At 41.4% G+C, this 20,338-nt stretch overlaps 2 protein-coding genes across 3 annotated transcripts in view; one reads left to right on the top strand and one right to left on the bottom strand.

Annotated features, from left to right (window-relative positions):
* Nucleotides 1-16,211, bottom strand: part of LOC128250771 (uncharacterized) — an 18,663-nt gene extending 2,452 nt beyond the window's left edge. The window contains exon 1 of one of the 2 annotated variants that reach the window (XM_089348197.1): nt 16,134-16,211. The gene's annotated coding sequence lies outside the window, so the exon portion shown is untranslated. Of the gene's footprint in view, nt 1-4,678; nt 4,804-16,133 lie in introns of those variants that run through there. The other variant, XM_052976664.2, reaches the window with a different exon arrangement.
* Nucleotides 1-20,032, top strand: part of LOC106876872 (RING finger and SPRY domain-containing protein 1) — a 178,257-nt gene extending 158,225 nt beyond the window's left edge. Inside the window, exons 12-15 of the mRNA XM_089348208.1 lie at nt 12,384-12,486; nt 13,320-13,472; nt 14,940-15,044; nt 16,154-20,032. Of these exons, the coding sequence (XP_089204334.1) occupies nt 12,384-12,486; nt 13,320-13,472; nt 14,940-15,044; nt 16,154-16,265 (473 nt within the window). The 3' untranslated portion in view covers nt 16,266-20,032. The remainder of the gene's footprint in view (nt 1-12,383; nt 12,487-13,319; nt 13,473-14,939; nt 15,045-16,153) is intronic.
* Nucleotides 20,033-20,338: the final 306 nt, after the last annotated feature.

Below are 20,338 nucleotides of genomic sequence, written 5' to 3' on the forward strand. Positions count from 1 at the left end.
TGTGTCCCCTTTTAGCAAATGATATGATGGCTGTCAACAAGTACAGCCATCATACAAACAACGAAAGCATTTGCAGTCTTCAATGAAAACGTTTGGCCATGGGGGAGAGGGATATTCTTTTCTACTCTAGGCACAAGGCCTGAAATTTTGGGGGAGGGAGCCAGTCGATTAGATCGACTGCCAGTATGTAACTGGTACTTGATCTATCGACCCCAAAAGGATGAAGTGTAAAGTCAACCTTGACAGAATTTGAACTCAGAACGTAAAGACAGACAAAGTACTACTAAGCATTTCGCCCGGCGTCTTAATGTTTCTGCCAGCTCCCCTGGGGGTGGGGATATTGCCTTACTTGGAAACTGGTGAGGGTTGATAACAGGAAAGGCTTCCAGTTGTAGAAAATCTGCCTCACTAAATTCTGTCTGACCCATGCAAGCATGGAAAAGTTAGATGATGGTGGTGATGATGATTATATATATATATAAAGTTAGTATAGAGTAAGCCATCAGATTAATGTGAAATTGGTTTTATTACAACATAAAAACAAATATTAACATTGTATATACATGTATGTATAATGTGCAGCACGTGTGTGTCTATGTATTCTCAATTGTTTACCAAACTATTTCTGTATCTCTTTGTTATTTCTCTGGTATTCCAGAATGTTTACAAAGGACATTTGATCTCAAAACACTAATCTTGTTATTCATTTGTCATTAATTAGATTAAAGCCAACTGATAAATCACTGCTATCCAAATACAACAGTGATTAATTCTACATTTGTTGATATCAGTTGAAGACCAATTGATGTCTTAATTTGTTTTCTGTGTACAGAGGGTGGTCGGGGTGGATGGCATTAAATGGTATTTCCGTTTTCAATATATTCCAGATAATAAATCACCATTTTATGATCCAGAAGTTGTGTATTTAAGCAACAAAGCATTCTGACTTGTATGTATTTATCGAATCAAACAGCCACTGATCTCTGAAAACGACTCAGTTGAAATATTGCATCATTGCCATGTTAGCTTTTCTTAGAAATCTCCTCTCCACTTAATCCATGTTTAAATATTTAAATTCATTCCATATTTCTGTTGAAGTACACTGCTTTCTTTTAATACTGAATGTAACGAAGAATTTAGTAAAATAATTTTACCATTATTATAGATTGGGGCAACATGGAATGAAGTGCCTTTTTCAAGGGCACAACATCTCACTTGGTCTAGGAACTGAACTCCCAATCTTATGATTGTTAGCTGAACACCCTAACCACTAGGTCATATCCATTTGTAGTTTTAATAAAGATTCAAATTCTGTAGAAACTTTGCCAGATCAGATTGGAGACTGGTGCTGCCTTTTGGCTCACCAGCCCTCAGTCAAACCATCCAACCCATGCCAGCATGGAAAGCAGATGTTAAACGAAGATGATGATGATTCAGCTAAAACTCTCCTGTCATCAGCATATGGGAGTTCTGATGGACAGCTGAGCTTAGACTCTTCTGTTGTGGCCTATAGGACTACGATGAATAGAAAGGGGCTGAGAACTAGGCCCTGGTAGACACCCTGCTTTCATCTTAAATTCATCAATAGGTGCAGGCATGGCTGTGAGATAAGAAGTTTGCTTCCCAACCACGTGGTTCCCGGTTCAATCCTACTACGTGGCACCATGGGCCAGGTGGCTTCTACCATAGCCTTGGGCCACCCAAACTTTGTGAGTGGATTTGATAAACAGAAACTGAAAGAAGCCCATCATATATATATATATGGAGAGAGAGAGTGAGAGAGAGAGTTGAAAACAGTTTGATTCTGATTCTGTGCTACTTAGTTTCAAAGCCCCTAATAGGGGCCTTTCATTAGGCTAGTGGAAATTCAAATTGGATTGCCACTGGCCTAATGAAAGGCCCTCGTTAGAAGCTTTGAGACTATAAGTAGCACAGAATTGAGATCAAACAGTTTTCAACAATACATGTAACTCCCAATAAATGTGTTAAGGCCCCTTTCTTTCATTTGTCCTGTCACTTGTGTGTGTGTGTGTGTGTGTGTGTAAACTCGTGAGGTCAGTTTGCTCAACTAAAACCTTCCAAGGTGGTGCCCCAGCTTGGCCATAGTCAGATCTACCAAATCCAGGCTGCCCTGAATTTGGTAGATAGTGACCCTAACCTTTTAGCATTCAGATTATTCCCTCAGCATCTAATGCTTATTAATTCACATTATCTTTTAGCTTTGAGATTTCAGTGATGTGGTTGTTTATTTTTAGAATGACATTGTAGGGTAGGTGTGATGGGCTGAATCTGGCTGGTTTGGACATAAAGTAAAATATTTGGGCTTGATATGGCCAGTTTAAATGTGAACGGGTTAAGATGACCCCTTGCCAATGATAAAATTAGCTTTACTGAAGTGGCCCTACATCAACCCTAGGTTTTGAAACTGACACAAGGTCTGTAGGGGAGGGGGAGGGCTTTTATCTCATTTTACTTTTAGTCAGGGGAACAGACAGCCTCCATAAATCTTTACAAGACCTCCAAGACTGGTGGGAGGGAAAGATTCTTGGCCTGAATCTTTACAACAAAGTGGACCCTATGAAACTCACCCCAGGTGCCAGCCAGTGGTATACATCTTCTAAAAGATAGTTTTAAAAGTGTTATAATCAAATAATTTTCTTTTCCCCAATGGTTCATTTTTTATTCTTCCAGTATAAGTATAGACAACATATTCTTTTTAACAGGTGTCAAATCTGTCTGGAATATCTCACTTTCATTCTAATCTTCCTCTCAGTATTAATCCACGTTTCTTTGTGTGTCTTAATCCATGTGTGAAATTTGGATTAATATTGGAAGTTGTTTTATAGAAGCAGCTAAAAGACATTATTAAGTAATGTTGTTCTCAGAGCAGCTGTTAAAATGATAAAAAGCTGTAACTGGGTTTTGTTGACTGGATTTAGAGTCAATAAAGAAACCAAAGTATTTTGTAGAAAAGGATTGCCTGAGATAGTATTACAGATTAATCTTAATATATATATGCGTGGGTGTGTTTATGTATATATAGAGATAGATATGTGTACAGGCATGGCTGTGTGGTAAAGATACTTGCTTCCCGGCCATGTGGTTTCTGGTTCAGTCCCATTAGTGGCACCTCAGGCAGTGTCTTCAACTACAGCCCTGGGCCAACCAAAGCTTTGTGGGTAGATTTGGTTGTCTGAAACTGAAAGAAGCCCATCCTGTGCATGCGTGTGTGTTAGGAAGGGCATCAAGTCGCAGAAACCATTCCATAGCAGCTCTTGGACACATCAGTTCCTGTCAAACCATCCAACTGATGCCAGCATGAAACATGGATGTTGAATTATGATGATGTGGGAAGGGTGTGTGGAGGGGGAATTCCTTTGTCTTGACATCACATGATGGTTGTGGACAAGCATTCCTCATTTCCAGTCTTCCATGGAAAACATGTCTGGCCATGGGGAAATGGTACCTTGTTTGAAATCAGATGAGGGTTGGTGATGGAAAGGGCATTCAGCCATAGAAAATCAACAAATTCCTTGTGATCCATGCAGACATGGAAAAGTGAACATTAACTTTTTCAATACCAACCCGGCTGAAACCAGCTCTGGCTCTGTAGTACAAATGTCTTGTTTTCAAAAGTTTTGAATTAATATCTTCCACCAAACCTTAGTCACAATTTATGTTCCTAACACTAGCTGAATGATAAAAGTAATTGAAAGAAACACAGAGCATCTCAAAATAAATACAGTAATAAAGGGTTAAAAGTTTGTCAAATTATTATTAAAATGAAGTTTCTCAACTTCATAACGGGGGCAACAGCATAAAATATCAGTGTTTGTGCATGTTCAACCGAACGAGGATGTTTCTCATCCATCACAAGGTTTTTATCTTTTTTTCCGGGTTCGGTCCAACTACATGGCACCTTGAGCAAGAGTCTTCTACAATAGCTTTGAACCAATCAAAGCCTTCTGAGTGGATTTCATTGACGGAAACTGAAAGAAGCCAATCCTATATATGTGTTTGTGTTTGTTCCCACCACAGCTTGACAACCAGTGTTATTGTGTTTACATTCCTGTAACTAAGCAGTTCAATAAAAGAGACTGATAGAATAAGTACCAGGATTTTAAAAATAATTGCTGGGGTTCATTTGTTCACCTAAAATTCTTGCTGTTGGTGCCCCAGCATGGCCACAGGCGTGGCTGCATGGTTAAAAACATTCACTTTGTAACCAGTGGTTCTGGGTTCAGTCTCACCGCATGGCACTTTGGTTGAGTGAATTTAGCAGACAGAAACTACAGAATCCTACCAGGTGTGTGTGTCTTTGTGTTTGCCCCACCATCACCACCTCGTGACAACCAGTGTTGGTTTGTTTACATCCCCATAACTTAGTAGTTCAACAGTAGAGACCAATAGAATAAGTACCACACTTGAAAATAAGTGTAGGGGTTGATTTGTTTGACTTAAACCCTTCAAGGTGGTGCCCCAGCATGGCCACAGTCCAATGACTAAAGCAAGTAAAAGGTAAAATGGAAACAAAATGATTCAATTAATTACAAAATTAAAATTAAAAAAAAAACTTGATGGGTTTTTTTTTTCTTTTGTTTTCGCTTCTGAGTTTCTCTTTAGTTACTTATCTTCATTGTTTGACACTAACTTTTGATAAAATGGTAAATTTACTTACCTTCGATTTAATTCTTCACAACCAACCAGTGTAAGAGGACGCAGATACTGTCAAAGTAAGTTTTGTAGACCAAAATCTTAGTTGACACTTTGTTGACTTTGTCGGTTTTTAGTAGTTACTTGGTAACCAATCCTTACTAGATTCGTTCCTCTCGAGCTCTAAGCTCTATCGTAAGTAACTCCGTATAAACTCCTCCTACTTTAATCCCAGTCACTTTTCAACAACAGCTGATTCCCTCTTCTCAGCTAATCTCTTGTCTGTAGAAAACCTGTGAACAGTCGACTGAGTGTTAGTTTTAGGCTAATTACTTGTTGGAGCATGCAAAGAGAAATTAATATCAGTTGTTAACTTAGCGCCTTTGATATATATCTGCTGGCTTTTACAGTTTTAAACATCTACAGCAACTTCACCGTTCAAAGATCCCGTTTTCTTTTTTCTTTAATGTTTTTATCTTGTTCCAGTCATTAGACTGTGGCCATGCTGGGGCACTTTAGTCGAATGAATTGACCCGCAAGACTTTTTTTTCTTTTTAAGCCTGGTAATTGTTCTATTGGTCTCCTTTGCTGAACTGCTAAAGTATGGGGCTGTAAACACACCAACACTGGTTCTCATGCAGTGGTGGGACACACGCATATGTGATGGGCTTCTTTCAGTTTCCATCTACCAAATCCACTTACAAGCTTTGTTTATCCCAAGGCCATAGAAGTAGGCACTTGCCAAAGCTGCCACACATTGGGACTGAACCCAGAACCATGTGATTGAGAACCAAGCTTCTTACTACACAGCCATACCTATGCCTATTTATTTCTTTTTCTTATTCTCTCTCCCTCTCTCTCTCTCGTGTGTGTGTGTGTGCGTGCATTAAATGATTTACTTCTCAGTATGTCAAAAAACTAAGCCATCACAAGACTTATTAAAATATAAAATCATATATTCTCCCTCTTAACCTTTGAATTATTACATCAGTGTGAAGAGAACCACTTAAAAACCACACAATGATACTTGAAGACATTTCAATGCAAAAAAAAATATATATTATCTTTGTACTTTGTTTTCTTTCACACAAGAACATATCTATTCATTCTCGATACATTCTGGCAGATTCGAATTTGAATATGTTGATTGCTGTTGTATTTCATCATTAGAGAACACTTCATCCCTTTACATGATGTGTTTTTATAAGACACGTGATTCATTGATGTAAGGAAGCTTTGAGACACCATGGTGTTTTGACTTTATTCTGTCTCTTCAGTCAAAGTTACCCCAGATCAATGAATTTAACACATTTACTAGTTCCTATTTATGGATATCAGCAAACATGATTGTTGAGGTATGCTGATGTCTGCCAAATAGATAATAATTCATGGGTGCCTGCAAAGCATCAAGAATCCAGATGACAGCATATCTATTCATTCTCAATATGTTCTAGTAGATTTGAATAAGACTTCTGATTGCTGTTGTATTTCATCACTGGAGAACACCACCTCACTTTAAACGATGTGTGTTCATAGCACACAGGATTCACTGACCTAAGACAACTTTGAAACTCTGGTGTTTCGACCTTATTGTGTCTCTTCAGTCTAAACGACCCTGGATCTGAACAGTTGATTTATAGAAATCATCAGTTTTCCATGCTGGCATGGGTTGGATGGTTTCACTGAAGCTGGCAAGGCTGGAGAGCTGCACCAGGCTCCACTTGCCTGCTTTGGCATGGTTTCTAAAGTTGGATGCCCTTCCTCATGCCAATCACTTCAAAGAGTGTACTTGGTGCTTTTCACATTGCACTAGCTCAAGTGCGTTTTATGTGGCACCAGCTACGGGTTTCTTTCAGTTTCCGTCTATGAAATCTGCTCACAAGGCTTTGGTTAGCCTAATGCTATAGTAGAAGATACTTGCCCAAGGTATCACACACTGGAATTGAACCGAAAGCCATTCAAGAAGCAAACTTTTTGCCACACACACACACACACACACACACACACACACACACACATCCATATATCTTCATCATCAATTGATTTGCTGCATTTCTCTGATATATTAATTTCCAGACTTGATTTTTTGTTTGCCTTTCATTGAATTACATCTTTTTAAGACCTGTAATTAAGTTCATTACTTCTGTTGTAATTACTTAATTTGACACGACCTCATGAATATTTATCTTGACCCCCACATAGCTTCTTGGCTGTCCAACCACAAATTACATTCTCAAATTATAGTATCCATTTGGTTTTGGTTTTTGCATTTTTGGGTTTCTTTTTTTTTTTTTTTTTTTGTCAGTGGGGTGTAAGTTAGAGGGGTGGGGCAATGTAATGAAGCAGTGCTTATCTGTGGAATAAATTAAAATCTCAGTTTTTCAAAGTTATGAGAACCGTTTCCTTGAAGTTGATCTTTGAACTCAGTTGGAACAATCATCTCCTGATTATATTTATTTTATGAGACATTCTGTCTTTGATAAAGTTGTTGTTATTATTAAGGTAACGAGCTGGCAGAATCATTAACATGCCAGGCAAAACGCTTAGTGGCATTTCGTCCAACTTTTATGTAAAAGAGTAAAGGCACATTAAGCTGCGTTCTGCCAAGGTCAACTTTGCCTTTCATCTTTTTGGAGGTTGGTAAAATAAAGTACCAGTGAAATACTGGAGTCAATATGAGTGACTTACCTCCTCCCCTTAAAATTGCTGGCCTTGTGCCAAAATTTGAAGCCATAAATATTGTTACTGTTAGTATTTTCATGTAATGCACCTTTTTCAATTTCCTGAAATGATCCTAATTATTATCAAAGAGTTCATATCCACAGAGAACTTCTTTAAGATCAGAGAAATTGGTTATGAATTTCTTTGAGAGAAGCTAAACGTTTCTTGGTGTCGACCAAGAAAGAGAGAGAAGTTTCTATTGGAAAATAGAAATAACATATTTCTAAATCTCTCAGAGAGATTTATGCAGTAGCAGCACGATAAAGTGATAGTATGTTGTCACAGGAAATTTGACTGTCCCATGAAAGGGAAGAATGCTACTGTTATTTAGCCCTAGGAAACACCGTTTCCTGTTGGACTTGACACATTTCCTGTGGCCTTATGTTTTCAAAGTGGAGACAAGCACCTCCACCCAGCAAAACCAGCATCCAGAGACTAGTTTCAGAGTCACTGCTCATTATCAGTCTGGAGTAGCATGGCTTGCTAGCTGCCGATGCCTATCTGCCTTTGAAAACATATATACTTCAAGTGACATACATTCACTGATTTTTGAAAATAGAAATAATCCATTTCTAAATCTCTCAGAGAGATTTATGCAGTAGCAGCACGATAAAGTGATAGTATGTTGTCAACTTAATGTGACAGTCCCATAAAAGGGAAGAATGCTACTGTTATTTAGCCCTAGGTTTTGCTGGGTGGAGGTGCTTGTCTACACTTTGAAAACGTGTGTGGTTAAGGTTCCAGGTTCAGTCCCACTGTGTGTGACCTCTTGCTTCTGTGTTTAGCCTTGGGTTGACCAAAGCCTTGAAAGTGGATTTGGTAGATGGAAACTGAAAGAAACCCATCATGTGTGTGTTCCCCACCACTGCTTGGCAACCAGTGTTGGTGTGTTTACATCCCTGTAATATAGTGGTTTGACAAAAGAGACTGATAGAATAAGTACCAGGCTTTAAGAAAAAAAGCACTGGGGTCAATTTGTTCCACTAAAAAACTTTCTAGGCAGTGCCCCAGCATGGCCACACTCTAATGACTGCACAAAATAAATAAATATCTGTTGAACTAATATTTTTTGCCAACATAACCTTCTTTCTTGATCCTTTTGCTCTCCACCCCGACCCCGTCCCTCTTGTCTTCATTCAGTCTCCCTTCTTAATAAAATATTTGGGAGACCATTATCATTATTTAAACCTTAATGATTTCTATCCCTCTCTTAATTATTCTCTCTCTCTCACCCAATTACTCTCTCTCTTTCTTTCTCTCTCTCTCACAATTTCACTCAAAAGTCAACTTGGCCCGTCTCGCTCTCAGTTGTTCACCAATAGAGCAGGACGCCAAGAAACCACACACACACACACGCACACACACACACTCCCCCCTCTCTCTCTCCAATGAAGTAGGCCACTAACAAGCACCACTTCCTCCACTCTCTCTCTCCAAACTTCAAAGATGTTTCTATTTTAGAAAACTTACTCAACATGTTATTCCTGTACTTCCCTTATACATTACATCAGGATCACTTTTCCAAATAGGAGTTGCTCCAATCTCTGTGTGTGCATGTGTATATTTATGTGTGTGTGTGTAATATATATATATATATATATATATATATATATATATATATACGCACACACACACTGGTGATTAACAGCCGTTAGTGTTACTTCCAGCTGTCAGTTTAAAATAATTATTAGCCAAACCTTAAGAAATGGTGAGGTTAGATCTCAGCATGGTGGTTTTTACAGATGGAAATGGATTATGTGGCATTGTAGATGTTTCCCCCATTAATGCCAGCAGGGGGGGAAATGGTCATTGGAACATTGATGATGATGGAAAACAAAACAGCATCATCATCATCATCATATTCTTCATCATTCAAATACCATACTTATCTTCCCTCTCTTACGAACGCTACAGAGTGGGGAGGGGAAGGGGTAAAAAGGAAAAGAAAATTAATAAAAAAAACATCCACTTGGCACTCAGCCATCCATTTTACCCACTGCCACCCCCACCCTATTCCTGCCAACAAGCTGTCATTCTTACTAATGTAGAAAAAGATCTAAAGTATTTTTTTTTTCTTTTTCATTCTTAAACTTGCTGCTTCTTCATTCATAATTCTCCAAGACTGGCAGAATCGTTAGAATGCCGGACAAGGTGCTTAGCAGCATTTCATCTGTCTGAGTTCAAATTCCAGCTTTTGGTGGGGGGGGGGAGGTTGATGAAATAAGTATCAGCTGAACACCAAGGGCAATGTAGTCAACTAGCGCCAGCCCCCACACACCCCAAACAATGCTGGCTTTGTGCCAAAATTTGAAACCTGTTATTCCATCACAAAAAGATGCAGCTTCTTCAGTTCAACATTTAAACTGTTTCTATATGTAACTTGACTAGAAAAGAAACAGGCTTACATCTGATGTAGGCGCAGGAGCGGCTGTGTGGTAAGTAGCTTGCTTACCAACCACATGGTTCCGGGTTCAGTCTCACTGTGTCGCATCTTGGGCAAGTGTCTTCTACTATAGCCTCGGGCCGACCAAAGCCTTGTGAGTGGATTTGGTAGACGGAAACTGAAAGAAGCCTATCATGTGTGTGTGTGTTTGTCCTCCCAATATCGCTTGACAACCAATGCTGGTGTGTTTATGTCCCTGTAACTTAGCGATTCAGCAAAAGAGGCCAATAGAATAAGTACTAGGCTTACAGAGAATAAGTCCTGGGGTCGATTTGCTCGACTAAAGGTGGTGCTCCAGCATGGCCACAGCCAAATGACTGAAACAAGTAAAAGAATAACAGAACCTGAGTGAGTGTGTGTGTGTGTGTTTCTTGTCTTGACATCATAATAGTTGTAAAGGGTTGTCACCGTCATATACGGGCAGTGTCATTCATTTCGAAATAGCTTTGAAAACACGAATGAGGGAAATATGCCCTAGCTTGCAAATAAGTGGGGATTGGCAACTGGAAGAGCATCCAATTATAGGAAATCTGCCTCACACAAATTCCGTCCAACCCATGCCAGCATGAGAGTATGTACAGTGCCAATGACCGCAACATTGCCACAGGATAGAGGGCCAGATACTGTAACAGCCTGGGTTTCAAGAGCCCACAGCTCTTCAATCATCATCATCGTTTAACGTCCGCTTTCCATGCTAGCATGGGTTGGACGATTTGACTGAGGACTGGTGAAACCGGATGGCAACACCAGGCTCCAGTCTGATTTGGCAGAGTTTCTACAGCTGGATGCCCTTCCTAACGCCAACCACTCAGAGAGTGTAGTGGGTGCTTTTACGTGTCACCCGCACGAAAACGGCCACGCTCGAAATGGTGTCTTTTATGTGCCACCCGCACAAGCCAGTCCAGGGGCACTGGCAACGATCTCGCTCGAAAATCCTACAGGAGCCAGTCAGGCGGTACTGGCAACGGCCACGCTCAAAATGGTGCATCTCATGTGCCACCCGCACAAGAACCAGTCCAGGGGCACTGGCAACGATCTTACTTGGCTTGCCGGGTCTTCTCACGCACAGCCCATTTCCAAAGGTCTCGGTCCGTAGTCATCGCCTCGGTGAGGCCCAATGTACGAAGGTCTTGCCTCACCACCTCAGCCCAGGTCTTCCTGGGCCTACCTCTTCCACGGGTTCCCTCAACTGTTAGGGTGTGGCACTTTTTCACGCAGCTATCCTCCTCCATTCTCACCACATGTCCATACCAGCGCAATCGTCTCTCTTGCACGCCACAACTGATGCTTCTAATGTTCAGCTTTTCTCTCAAGATACTTACACTCTGACGGGTATTCACATTGACATTACACATCCAACGGAGCATACTGGCTTCATTCCTTGCGAGCTTACGTATGTCCTCAGCAGTTACAGCCCATGTTTCACTGCCATGTAGCATGGTTGTTCGTACGCATGCGTCATACAGTCTGCCTTTTACTCTGAGTGAGAGTCCCTTTGTCGCCAGCAGGGGTAAGAGCTCTCTAAACTTTGCCCAGGCTATTCTTATTCTAGCAGCTACACTTTCAGCGCACCCACCCCCACTACTAACTTGGTCGCCCAGATAGCGGAAGCTATCGACTACCTCTAGTTTTTCACCCTGGAATGAGATAGAAGTTGTTTCCTGTTTGTTTGCAGTCTTTATTGCACCTGAACATCTGCCACAAACAAAAACTAACTTGCTAGTTAACCTGCCTTTGATGTTGCTGCACCTCTTATGTGTCCATAGCTTGCACCGGGTACATCTTATAGAGTTACTACCTACTCCTTTTCTACATACTGAGCAGGGCCATCTACCTGAAGGGGTTTGTGTTTTATCTACCTTCCTACTTATTAGGATTTTGGTTTTAGCTAGGTTGACTCTAAGGCCCTTCAATTCTAGACCTTGCTTCCACACCTGAAACTTCTCCTCTAGTTCTGATAGTGACTCCGCAATTAGGGCAAGGTCATCAGCATAGAGGAGCTCCCAGGGGCAACCTGTCTTGAACTCCTCTGTGATTGCCTGGAGGACTATGGTAAATAATAGGGGGCTGAGGACGGAACCTTGGTGGACCCCTACCTCTACCCGGAATTCATTGCTGTACTCATTTCCAACCCTCACCTTACTGGCCGCATCTCTGTACATGGCTCGCACAGCTCTCACTAGCCATTTATCCTTTCCAAAAGCCTGAGAGACCTGCATGGAGTGGATGTGGGTATCTTCATCCACAGAACTGGATCACCTCCTGTCAAAAGTATCAGTTCAACAGCAGGAAATGCAGGTGAGCACAGCAACATGAAACACCCTCGTTCACCAAATGCCACATGTCAGAGGTGGTTTCAAGCAGTGAAAGTGTATCAAACCTAGTGGCAGTGCTCCAGCATGGCTGCAGTTTTCCAGCTGAAACTAATAAAAGTGAACTTCATAAAGGAGTCAATAAAATAAAGCATCCGTTCGTTCCTGCTCAGCCTAACGATTGTTCTGCATCCATTCCCTGTTTTGTTTTCCTAATATTTCTCTGTCTTTTATGTTTGTTTGTTTGTTTGTAGGAGATGTCCTTGGTCTTCTGTTAGAGGTTGACAAACAACAGTTAGTGTTTCTATTAAATGGTAACAGCCTTCCGCCTAACAAGGAACTCTTCACTCATGCTAAGTAAGTATTTCAACACTGAATACATTTGACTGTCTCAACAAATTCACCGTAATTAAAAATGATTGGAATTTTTTTGTTGTTTCTTTTTCTGTCTTTCTTTCAAAAGAATTAAGAAACGGCAAATGTCAGATGAAATTAAAGAGACCAATGTCACATAAATGTTATGTATTTAGGCACAGATATGGCTGTGTGGTAAAAAGTTTGCTTCCCAACCACATGGTTCCAGGTTCAGTTCCACTGCATGGCACCTTGGGCAAGTGTCTTATTATAGCCTCAGATTGACCGAAACCCTTGTGAGTGAATCTGGTAGATGGGAACCAAAAGAAGCCTGTTGTGTGTGTCTGTGTGTCTCCCTCCACAGTTTCATAACTGACAGCCGTCCGTTTACATCCCCATTACATCAGCAAAAGAGACCGATTGAATATGTACCAGACTTTAATCAAAAATTAATCCTGGGGTCGATTCCGTTAACTAAAAATTCTTCAAAGCCCCAGATGTAGCGAGGAACAAAGGAAAGGCACACACGTGTGTGGCGGACTTTTTTCAATTTCCATCTACCAAATCTACTCCCAAGGCTTTGGCGAATCTGAGGCTAAAGTAATAAACACTCACCCAAGGTGCCATGCAGCAGGACTGAACCCTGGACCATGTGGTTGGGAAGCAAACTTCCCACCACACAGCCACACCTCTATACAATAGTTTTTAGAGCTATATACCATTTCCATCCCCAATAAGTACAACTGGTACCAATTTATTCATCATGTTAAAACCAAATGGAACTGAAATTTTTGAAAAGGTCTAAATTTTTTTTTTTCCCTCTCCATTTTCCATAGATCTGGTTTCTTTGCGGCTGCCAGTTTTATGTCCTATCAGCAATGTGAGTTCAACTTTGGTGCCAAACCATTCCGATATCCGCCCAAGGTAGCATTCAAAAAGTTTAATGACTATGGCAAACTTTCATCAGATGAGAAAGTTATTTTACCAAGGTAAATGGATTTTTGTTTGTTTAGATTGCAATTATAAAATGGGATTTTCTCCGTTGCCATCGTTTAGGTCTTTGTTTGTTTTTCTCTTTGCCATCCTCATCCGATACCCAGAACCACTTATTTACCCATCCTTCATTCATTAATACCATTCTCTCCAACCACACTATCAGTGATCACCCCCACCACCATATATCTCACCCTTGCCATACCCTACTTCTGCATCTCACCCTTCCCCCATCCACTCTTGCAACCCCACCCAGTAGCATGTCCCCCCTCTCTCTCTCTCCTCTTCCTCTTTACTGTATCACCATCATTCCTATTCTGCTACTCCCATATTATCAGACATCCCCTACTTCCCCTCCCCCACACACACTCTTGCCCCTCTGCCCCACCTCATACCTTAATGGTCAACTCGGACACTTTGTCACCCTTTATATCACTTTCCAGCTCCATCGACCCACCTTCCTCTCTAAAATGCAACTAAACATGTTGCTCCTCTACAGAAAGAAACCTTTTCTCTGCTGGTCCTTTTCTCTCCTACTTTACCCTTCTTATTCTCTTAGCATAAAAGCCTGCAACCCCCCCCCCTTTCACATTTAGGGTTCATAGTGTTGCAAGCTGTAAGGTATCTTCACTAAGTGCTAGTGGCACGAACACAGCATCCAGTGCACTCTGACTACCTCTCTCTCTCTCTAAGTCTCTCCCATCTTCCTCTCCTACGTTGACTGATCATCATCATCGTTTAACATCCGCTTTCCATGCTAGCATGGGTTGGATGATTTGACTGGGAACTGGCAAGCCAGAGGGCTGCACCAGACTCCAATCTGATCTGACAAGGTTTCTACAGCTGGATGCCTTTCCTAACGCCACTACACTCCGAGAGTGTAGTGGGTGCTTTTTACGTGCCGTCGGCACAAAGGGTCAGTCAGGTGGTATTGGCATCAACCCTGCTTGAATGGTGCTTTTTACATACCACTGGCACAGGAACCAGTCAGGCGGCACTGGCAATGACCATGCTCAAGTGGTGCTTTTTACATGCTACCAGCACGGAAGCCATTCAGGTGGCAGTGGCCACTGGCAATGACCACAGGCAATGGCCAAGTTATCTCCTCAATAGTAAGGGGTCCTTGTCTTGTAAACTCATGGATGCTGCTTCCACATAAAAAGCACCCGGTGCACTCTGCGAAGTGGTTGGCATCAGGAAGGGCATCCGTCTGTAGAAACCACGCCAAAACAGACAACTGCAGCCTGGTGTAACTCTCCAGCTGGCCAACTCCTGTCAAACTGTCCAACCCATGCCAGCATGGAAAGCAGACATTATAAATGATTATCAGTACACACACATGTACTGCCACCTATGTACAAACCCTCTAATTTTCCTGACCCCTGACACATCACCTCTCCATCCCTGTACCTCCCCACCTCTCTCTCTCTCTCCTATTTTCATGCTATTTCTATCAATTGCAGATACAGAAAGATGGCTCTCTTACAGAAGAAGACTCTGTTGGAGGGATCTTGCACGCTCTGCTGTGATAAACAAGCTAGTATGGTGCTGTTGCCATGCCAGCACAAGTAAGTACTTGACACTCATTACCTCTACATCTACTTACGACTTTCTTTTGTCTGCAAATTCACTCACAAGGCTTTGGTTGGCCCCCACGGACTGAGTAAGAAGACACTTGCCCAAATTTAATCTTGGGGTCGATTCCTTCAACTAAAAATTCTTCAGAGCCCCAGCTGTGGTGGGGAACAAACAAAAGGCACACACATGTGTGACGGACTTTTTTCAATTTCCGTCTACCAAATCTCCTCCCAAGGCTTTGGTGAGTTTGAGACTATAGAACCTCACAACCTAAGCAGCCTAAAAGGTTTGTGAGATTTGTGAAACTGGTGTTTAGCTTTTAAGATATCATCAATATTTGCTTTGGAATTGGTGCATCCACAACCCATGCCAGCATGGGAAATGGACGTTAAACAATGATGATGATGACGATGAACCAAGAGAATTGCTTTGAAATGTTCATTAGTCAACCTCGTTCGATGTGCTGACTTCACTTCTTTTGTTTTTGAAAATGTTTGCTCACAGAAATAAGTTGTTGCAAACACTGATGCCATACCAGAGGCGAATGAACTCTCATTGCAGGTATTTGCACAAAAGGTACAGTGTGGTGGTGGGCCAGATGAACTGACCTCATGAGCTGGATCCAGCCCACGGGCTGTTGCTTGGTGACCCCATATTTAGAGAATGTAAGATTGGCTGTGTGGTAAGTAGCTTGCTACCCAACCACATGGTTCCAGGTTCAGTCCCACTGCATGGCACCTTGGGCAAGTGTCTTTTATCATAGCCTCAGGCTGACCAAAATCTTGCGAGTAAATTTGGTAGACAGAAACTGAAAGAAGCCAATCATATATATATTATATATGTATGTGTGTGTATATGTTTGTGTGTCTGTATTTGTCCCCCCCCCCCCAGCATCGCTTGACAACCGATGGTGTGTTTATATTACTGTAACTTAGCGGTTCAGCAAAAGAGACTGATAGAATAAGTAATAGGCTAACAAAGAATAAGTCTTGGGGTCGATTTGCTTGACTAAAGGCGGTGCTCCAGCATGGCCGCAGTCAAATGACTGAAACAAGTAAATATTCTGCAGTAAATCTTACCTTCTTTCTTTCTTTTCCAGAGGATTCTGCGATACTTGTGCACTTCAGTTGGAACGATGTCCGATGTGTCGAGACCCTATACAAGAAAGGAAGTTAGATCCAGAGGAGAACACGAACACATTGTGTGTATAAATGATAATAATAATGGGAGGGGGTAGGGGAATGGAAACGGCCAAAAAGAAAAGACAAAGAAATAATTAAATGGAAGTGAAATGTCAGAGTTTGATCTTCTGACACAGCTGATTGGGGCGAGGAATACTTTTGGCAGAAAGTATAAAACGATGAGGACGAACAGACAGACAAATGACTCTGCTACGTGTTTCGGTGTTGGAAACCGACTTGGAAGATAAAGCAAAAAAAAAATAATTAATAAATAAATAAAAGAAATATAAACTCATTAATTTTTTTTTCACACACCCCTGCCTCTCATCTCCCCCAAAATCTCGTCCCCTACTCCACCCCCACCCATCTCACTTGCCAACATTTTTTTTAATTTTGTAAAAAACAAAACGAAACAAAAATGGATTTTTTTCCTGCTTTTTTTTTCTTTTTTTTTTCCCGCCCTTTCTAAATTTTTGAATGGCACCAAAAATTCCTTCATTGATCATTTCTCTTCCTCCTCATTTTCACTGCCACACTTGCTGATTTCATATTCTTCCTGTTCTTAAGGCGGCGATCTGGCAGAATCGTTTTAAAGCATCAAAACAAATGCTTTGCAGTGCTTCTTCCCACAACTAACGTTCTGAGTTCAAATCCTGCCAAGGTCACCTTTGCCTTTCATCCCTCTTAGAGTTGATAAAATAAAGTACCAGTGAAATACTGGGGGTCGAGGGTGCTGATTATTCCCCCTCGAAAACTGCTGGCCTTGTGTCTCAAATAGAAGCCATTATTTTTAATATTAAGGCAACGAGCTGGCAGAATCGTTAGCACATCGTACAGAATGGTTGGCAGCATTTCTTCCAGCTCTGTGTTCTGAGTTCAAATCCACCCCAAGATCAACTTTGCCTTTCATCTTTTCTGGGGTCGATAAAATAAAGCACCAGTTGAGTTCTGGAATTGATGCAATCAACTAACCCCTTTCTTTTTAAAATCGCTGGCCCTTGTGCCAAAATTAGAAAACATTATTGATGGAGCGGTGAAGCTGGCAAAATCATAAGTATTTGAAAAAAAAATTGCTTTGCAGTACTTGTTTGCGTCTGCTTTGGTTTTAAAGTTCAAATCCTACCAAAGTCGATACCTGTCATCTTTTGAGGGTTGATAAAATATAAAACCAGTATTGTACTAGGACCGATGTCATCAACCAAGCCCTCCCTTCAAATATTGCTGGTCTCATGCCTAAGTTAGATATTATTATTATTATTATTAGGGTGGTGAGCTGCTCAAATCATTAGCATGCCAGGCAAAATACTTAACAGCATTTCGTCTGTCTTTACGGTCTGAGTTCAAACTCCACTGAGGTCAACTTTACAATTTCATCCTTTCAGGGTCGATGAAATAAGTACCAGTTGCGTACTGGGGATCAATGTAATCAACTTACCCCATCCCCTGCGATTTCAGACCTCATGCCTCTAATACAAAGGATTATCATCATCATGGTACAAAATGGAGGAGGGTATGATTATATTAATTACCCAACTCCCCCTTTCTCGACTTCCTCACCTTCCTCTTCCTCTGCTTTCTACTCGCATGCCATGGCCCTTCCTTGTCGGCGTTTCATCAACACTAACGTATAATACAGCCAGATGAATGTAGCTATGTACATTCATAACAACTGTGTGTTTTTAATAAACATGTGGCTGCTACATGGACACTTGATGCTGCTTTCTATCTTTGTTTCTTTTAAATAAAACTTCTACCTCCCATCTTGTGGAAGAAATCAAATACAGAATTCATGTCTCCTAATCACTTACGTAGACACCGTATTTGTGGCATCAACCAGATTGGTAGATGCTGTCATACATCCCTGGTCACAATGCACTTTGTGTTGTTTTAACCATCGAATGATGCCACACTGATGGCTGGGCAAGCAGACCCACGTTCCCTCCTGATTGGGGTTGCGGCTGAGTAGACTGGAGTAGTGTTTTGCTCGAGAACAAAACTTGCTGCTTGGTTCAGGAATTGAACCCACATTCTAGCATCACCCTAACCATTAGGCTACACACACTCTCGTACATACATTCACTGAAAAACACTTGTTTCTTTCAGTTGTCAATTGAAATCCAATGTCAATGCATACTCGTTTAACAGCCAGTCTTTGGCAACTGAACACTCCCATCCTGGGACCACAAGTTCTATTACAGCTGGAGTGTGTGTGTGTATATATATATATATATATGTATGAAAAGCACCCAGTACACTCTGCAAAGTGGTTGGCATTAGGAAGGGCATCCAGCTGTAGAAATCATGTCAAAGCAGACACTGTAACATGATGCAGTCCCTGGTCCCACTGGATCCTGTCCAACTGGTTTTAGGGGCAAGGCAGAGGACAAGACACTGGCCCTTATTGACAGGTCACTTCTGTCCTTCCATGCACGATAGTTTGAAGGTTTCCCTGAGTATGGGCCTCAAGAACACAGTTATCTGCATACTGCAGCTCTGCTTTTAGGTCCTACTCCTACAGAGTTTGGAACCAGCAAACGTAGAAGTCTCTTATTGTTAAAGAGATTGTTGTCCAGCTCAAAGTGCACCTCTGGTGTCTTCAATATTTGTTGCAGAGAAGCCTGGTGACTTGCAAAAATATATTAAAGAGCACTGGTGCTCACCCTAACCCTCCTGCAGCATTCTTGACTGGTACACTGTCTGTTACAGCATAAGGGTTCCAGTTGATCTGATCAACAAAACAGCCTGCTTGTGAAATCAATGTGCAAGTGGCTGAGTACTCCACCGACACATGTGCCATTAATGTAGTTCTGAAGGAAATTCAGCATGACATAGATTGTGACAAGGCTGGTCTCCTTTAAATTACAGGTACAGTTCATTTTTGCCAACTGAGTGGACTGGGGGAACATGAAATAAAGTGTCTTGCTCAAGGACACACTGCGTCGCTGGGGATTGAACTCGCGATCTTACGATTGTGAGCCATGTACCTTAACCACTGAGCCAAGCACTGATACGTATTAGGAAGGATCGTGCCAGCTTGTCTGTCCGACACCATTTTGTTGTCAAGCTCGGAATGGATGTTGGGAGACTTATCAGTGTGACCACAACTGAAGAGGACCTTCCATAAAAGCTATCTCTGCACAGTGTCAAATGTTTTGGAGAGGTGAACAGATGCCATTCAATAGGTCCTGGCACTTTTCTTGAAGCTGTGAAGATTATGTCAACCACACTCCAACTTTCCCCCTAAATCCACACTGCAATTCAAACAGCACTGATTCTGGGGGACCAACACACACACACACACACACACACACACACACAATTCCTCCTCTGGTTTGTAAATTTACATGTATAATAATAATATTTTCTGTCTTTGACTAAAACATTTGTAGAGATTCTAACAGTTCTTGTGTTTCTTGTATGTGTACCAGGGTACATCCACCCAGCTAACTCCTCTCCACCCCTTTCTTTCCATATCCACCCCATAGTTAAACATCTCTCCCACCTTAATTAAACATAATTCTCTTCCCACATCCACCCCAGTTAACCACCTCTTCCTCCACACCTTCCCCCGTACGTCTACCCCTATTAAACAACTTTCAGTCCCCACCCCAGATCATCCCCAATTAAACACCTCTCTATTCCCTACCCTAATTAAACATCCACCCCTATTAAACACCTCATACAGCCATAAAAATGTATAAACTTCTTTTAATCATTACACGCACATTTTTAAAATATTTTCCTTTTTTTTTAAATATCATTTCTTTGATTATAAAGAGATTTGTTGCTATTTTTTATTTTTGTCTTCTGTTTCTTGTTTTCCTTGTTGTTGTTGTTGTTGTTGTTGTGTCCCATCAGGTCAGCTCTGATCCCTCTACTCCACAAATAGTCCAGACCAATGACTGGACATGACTGATGTCCCCGCTCCCCTCAGATCTACATTTTCAGGTACACCATGGTTTTTCTGCCAAACTGAAGGACTTCGCTGCACACCCTGGCACAACACTAGGGGTGAATGCAGTCGGGACATAAACTCTCTCCACCAGTGGTTCTAAGTAAGGGGTCCATATGACCCTTGTGGGTGACTAGAAGTGGCTGTGTGG

This window comes from Octopus bimaculoides, chromosome 1, assembly GCF_046866305.1.
Source record: "Octopus bimaculoides isolate indiv1 chromosome 1, ASM4686630v1, whole genome shotgun sequence".
NCBI lineage: Eukaryota > Metazoa > Mollusca > Cephalopoda > Octopoda > Octopodidae > Octopus > Octopus bimaculoides.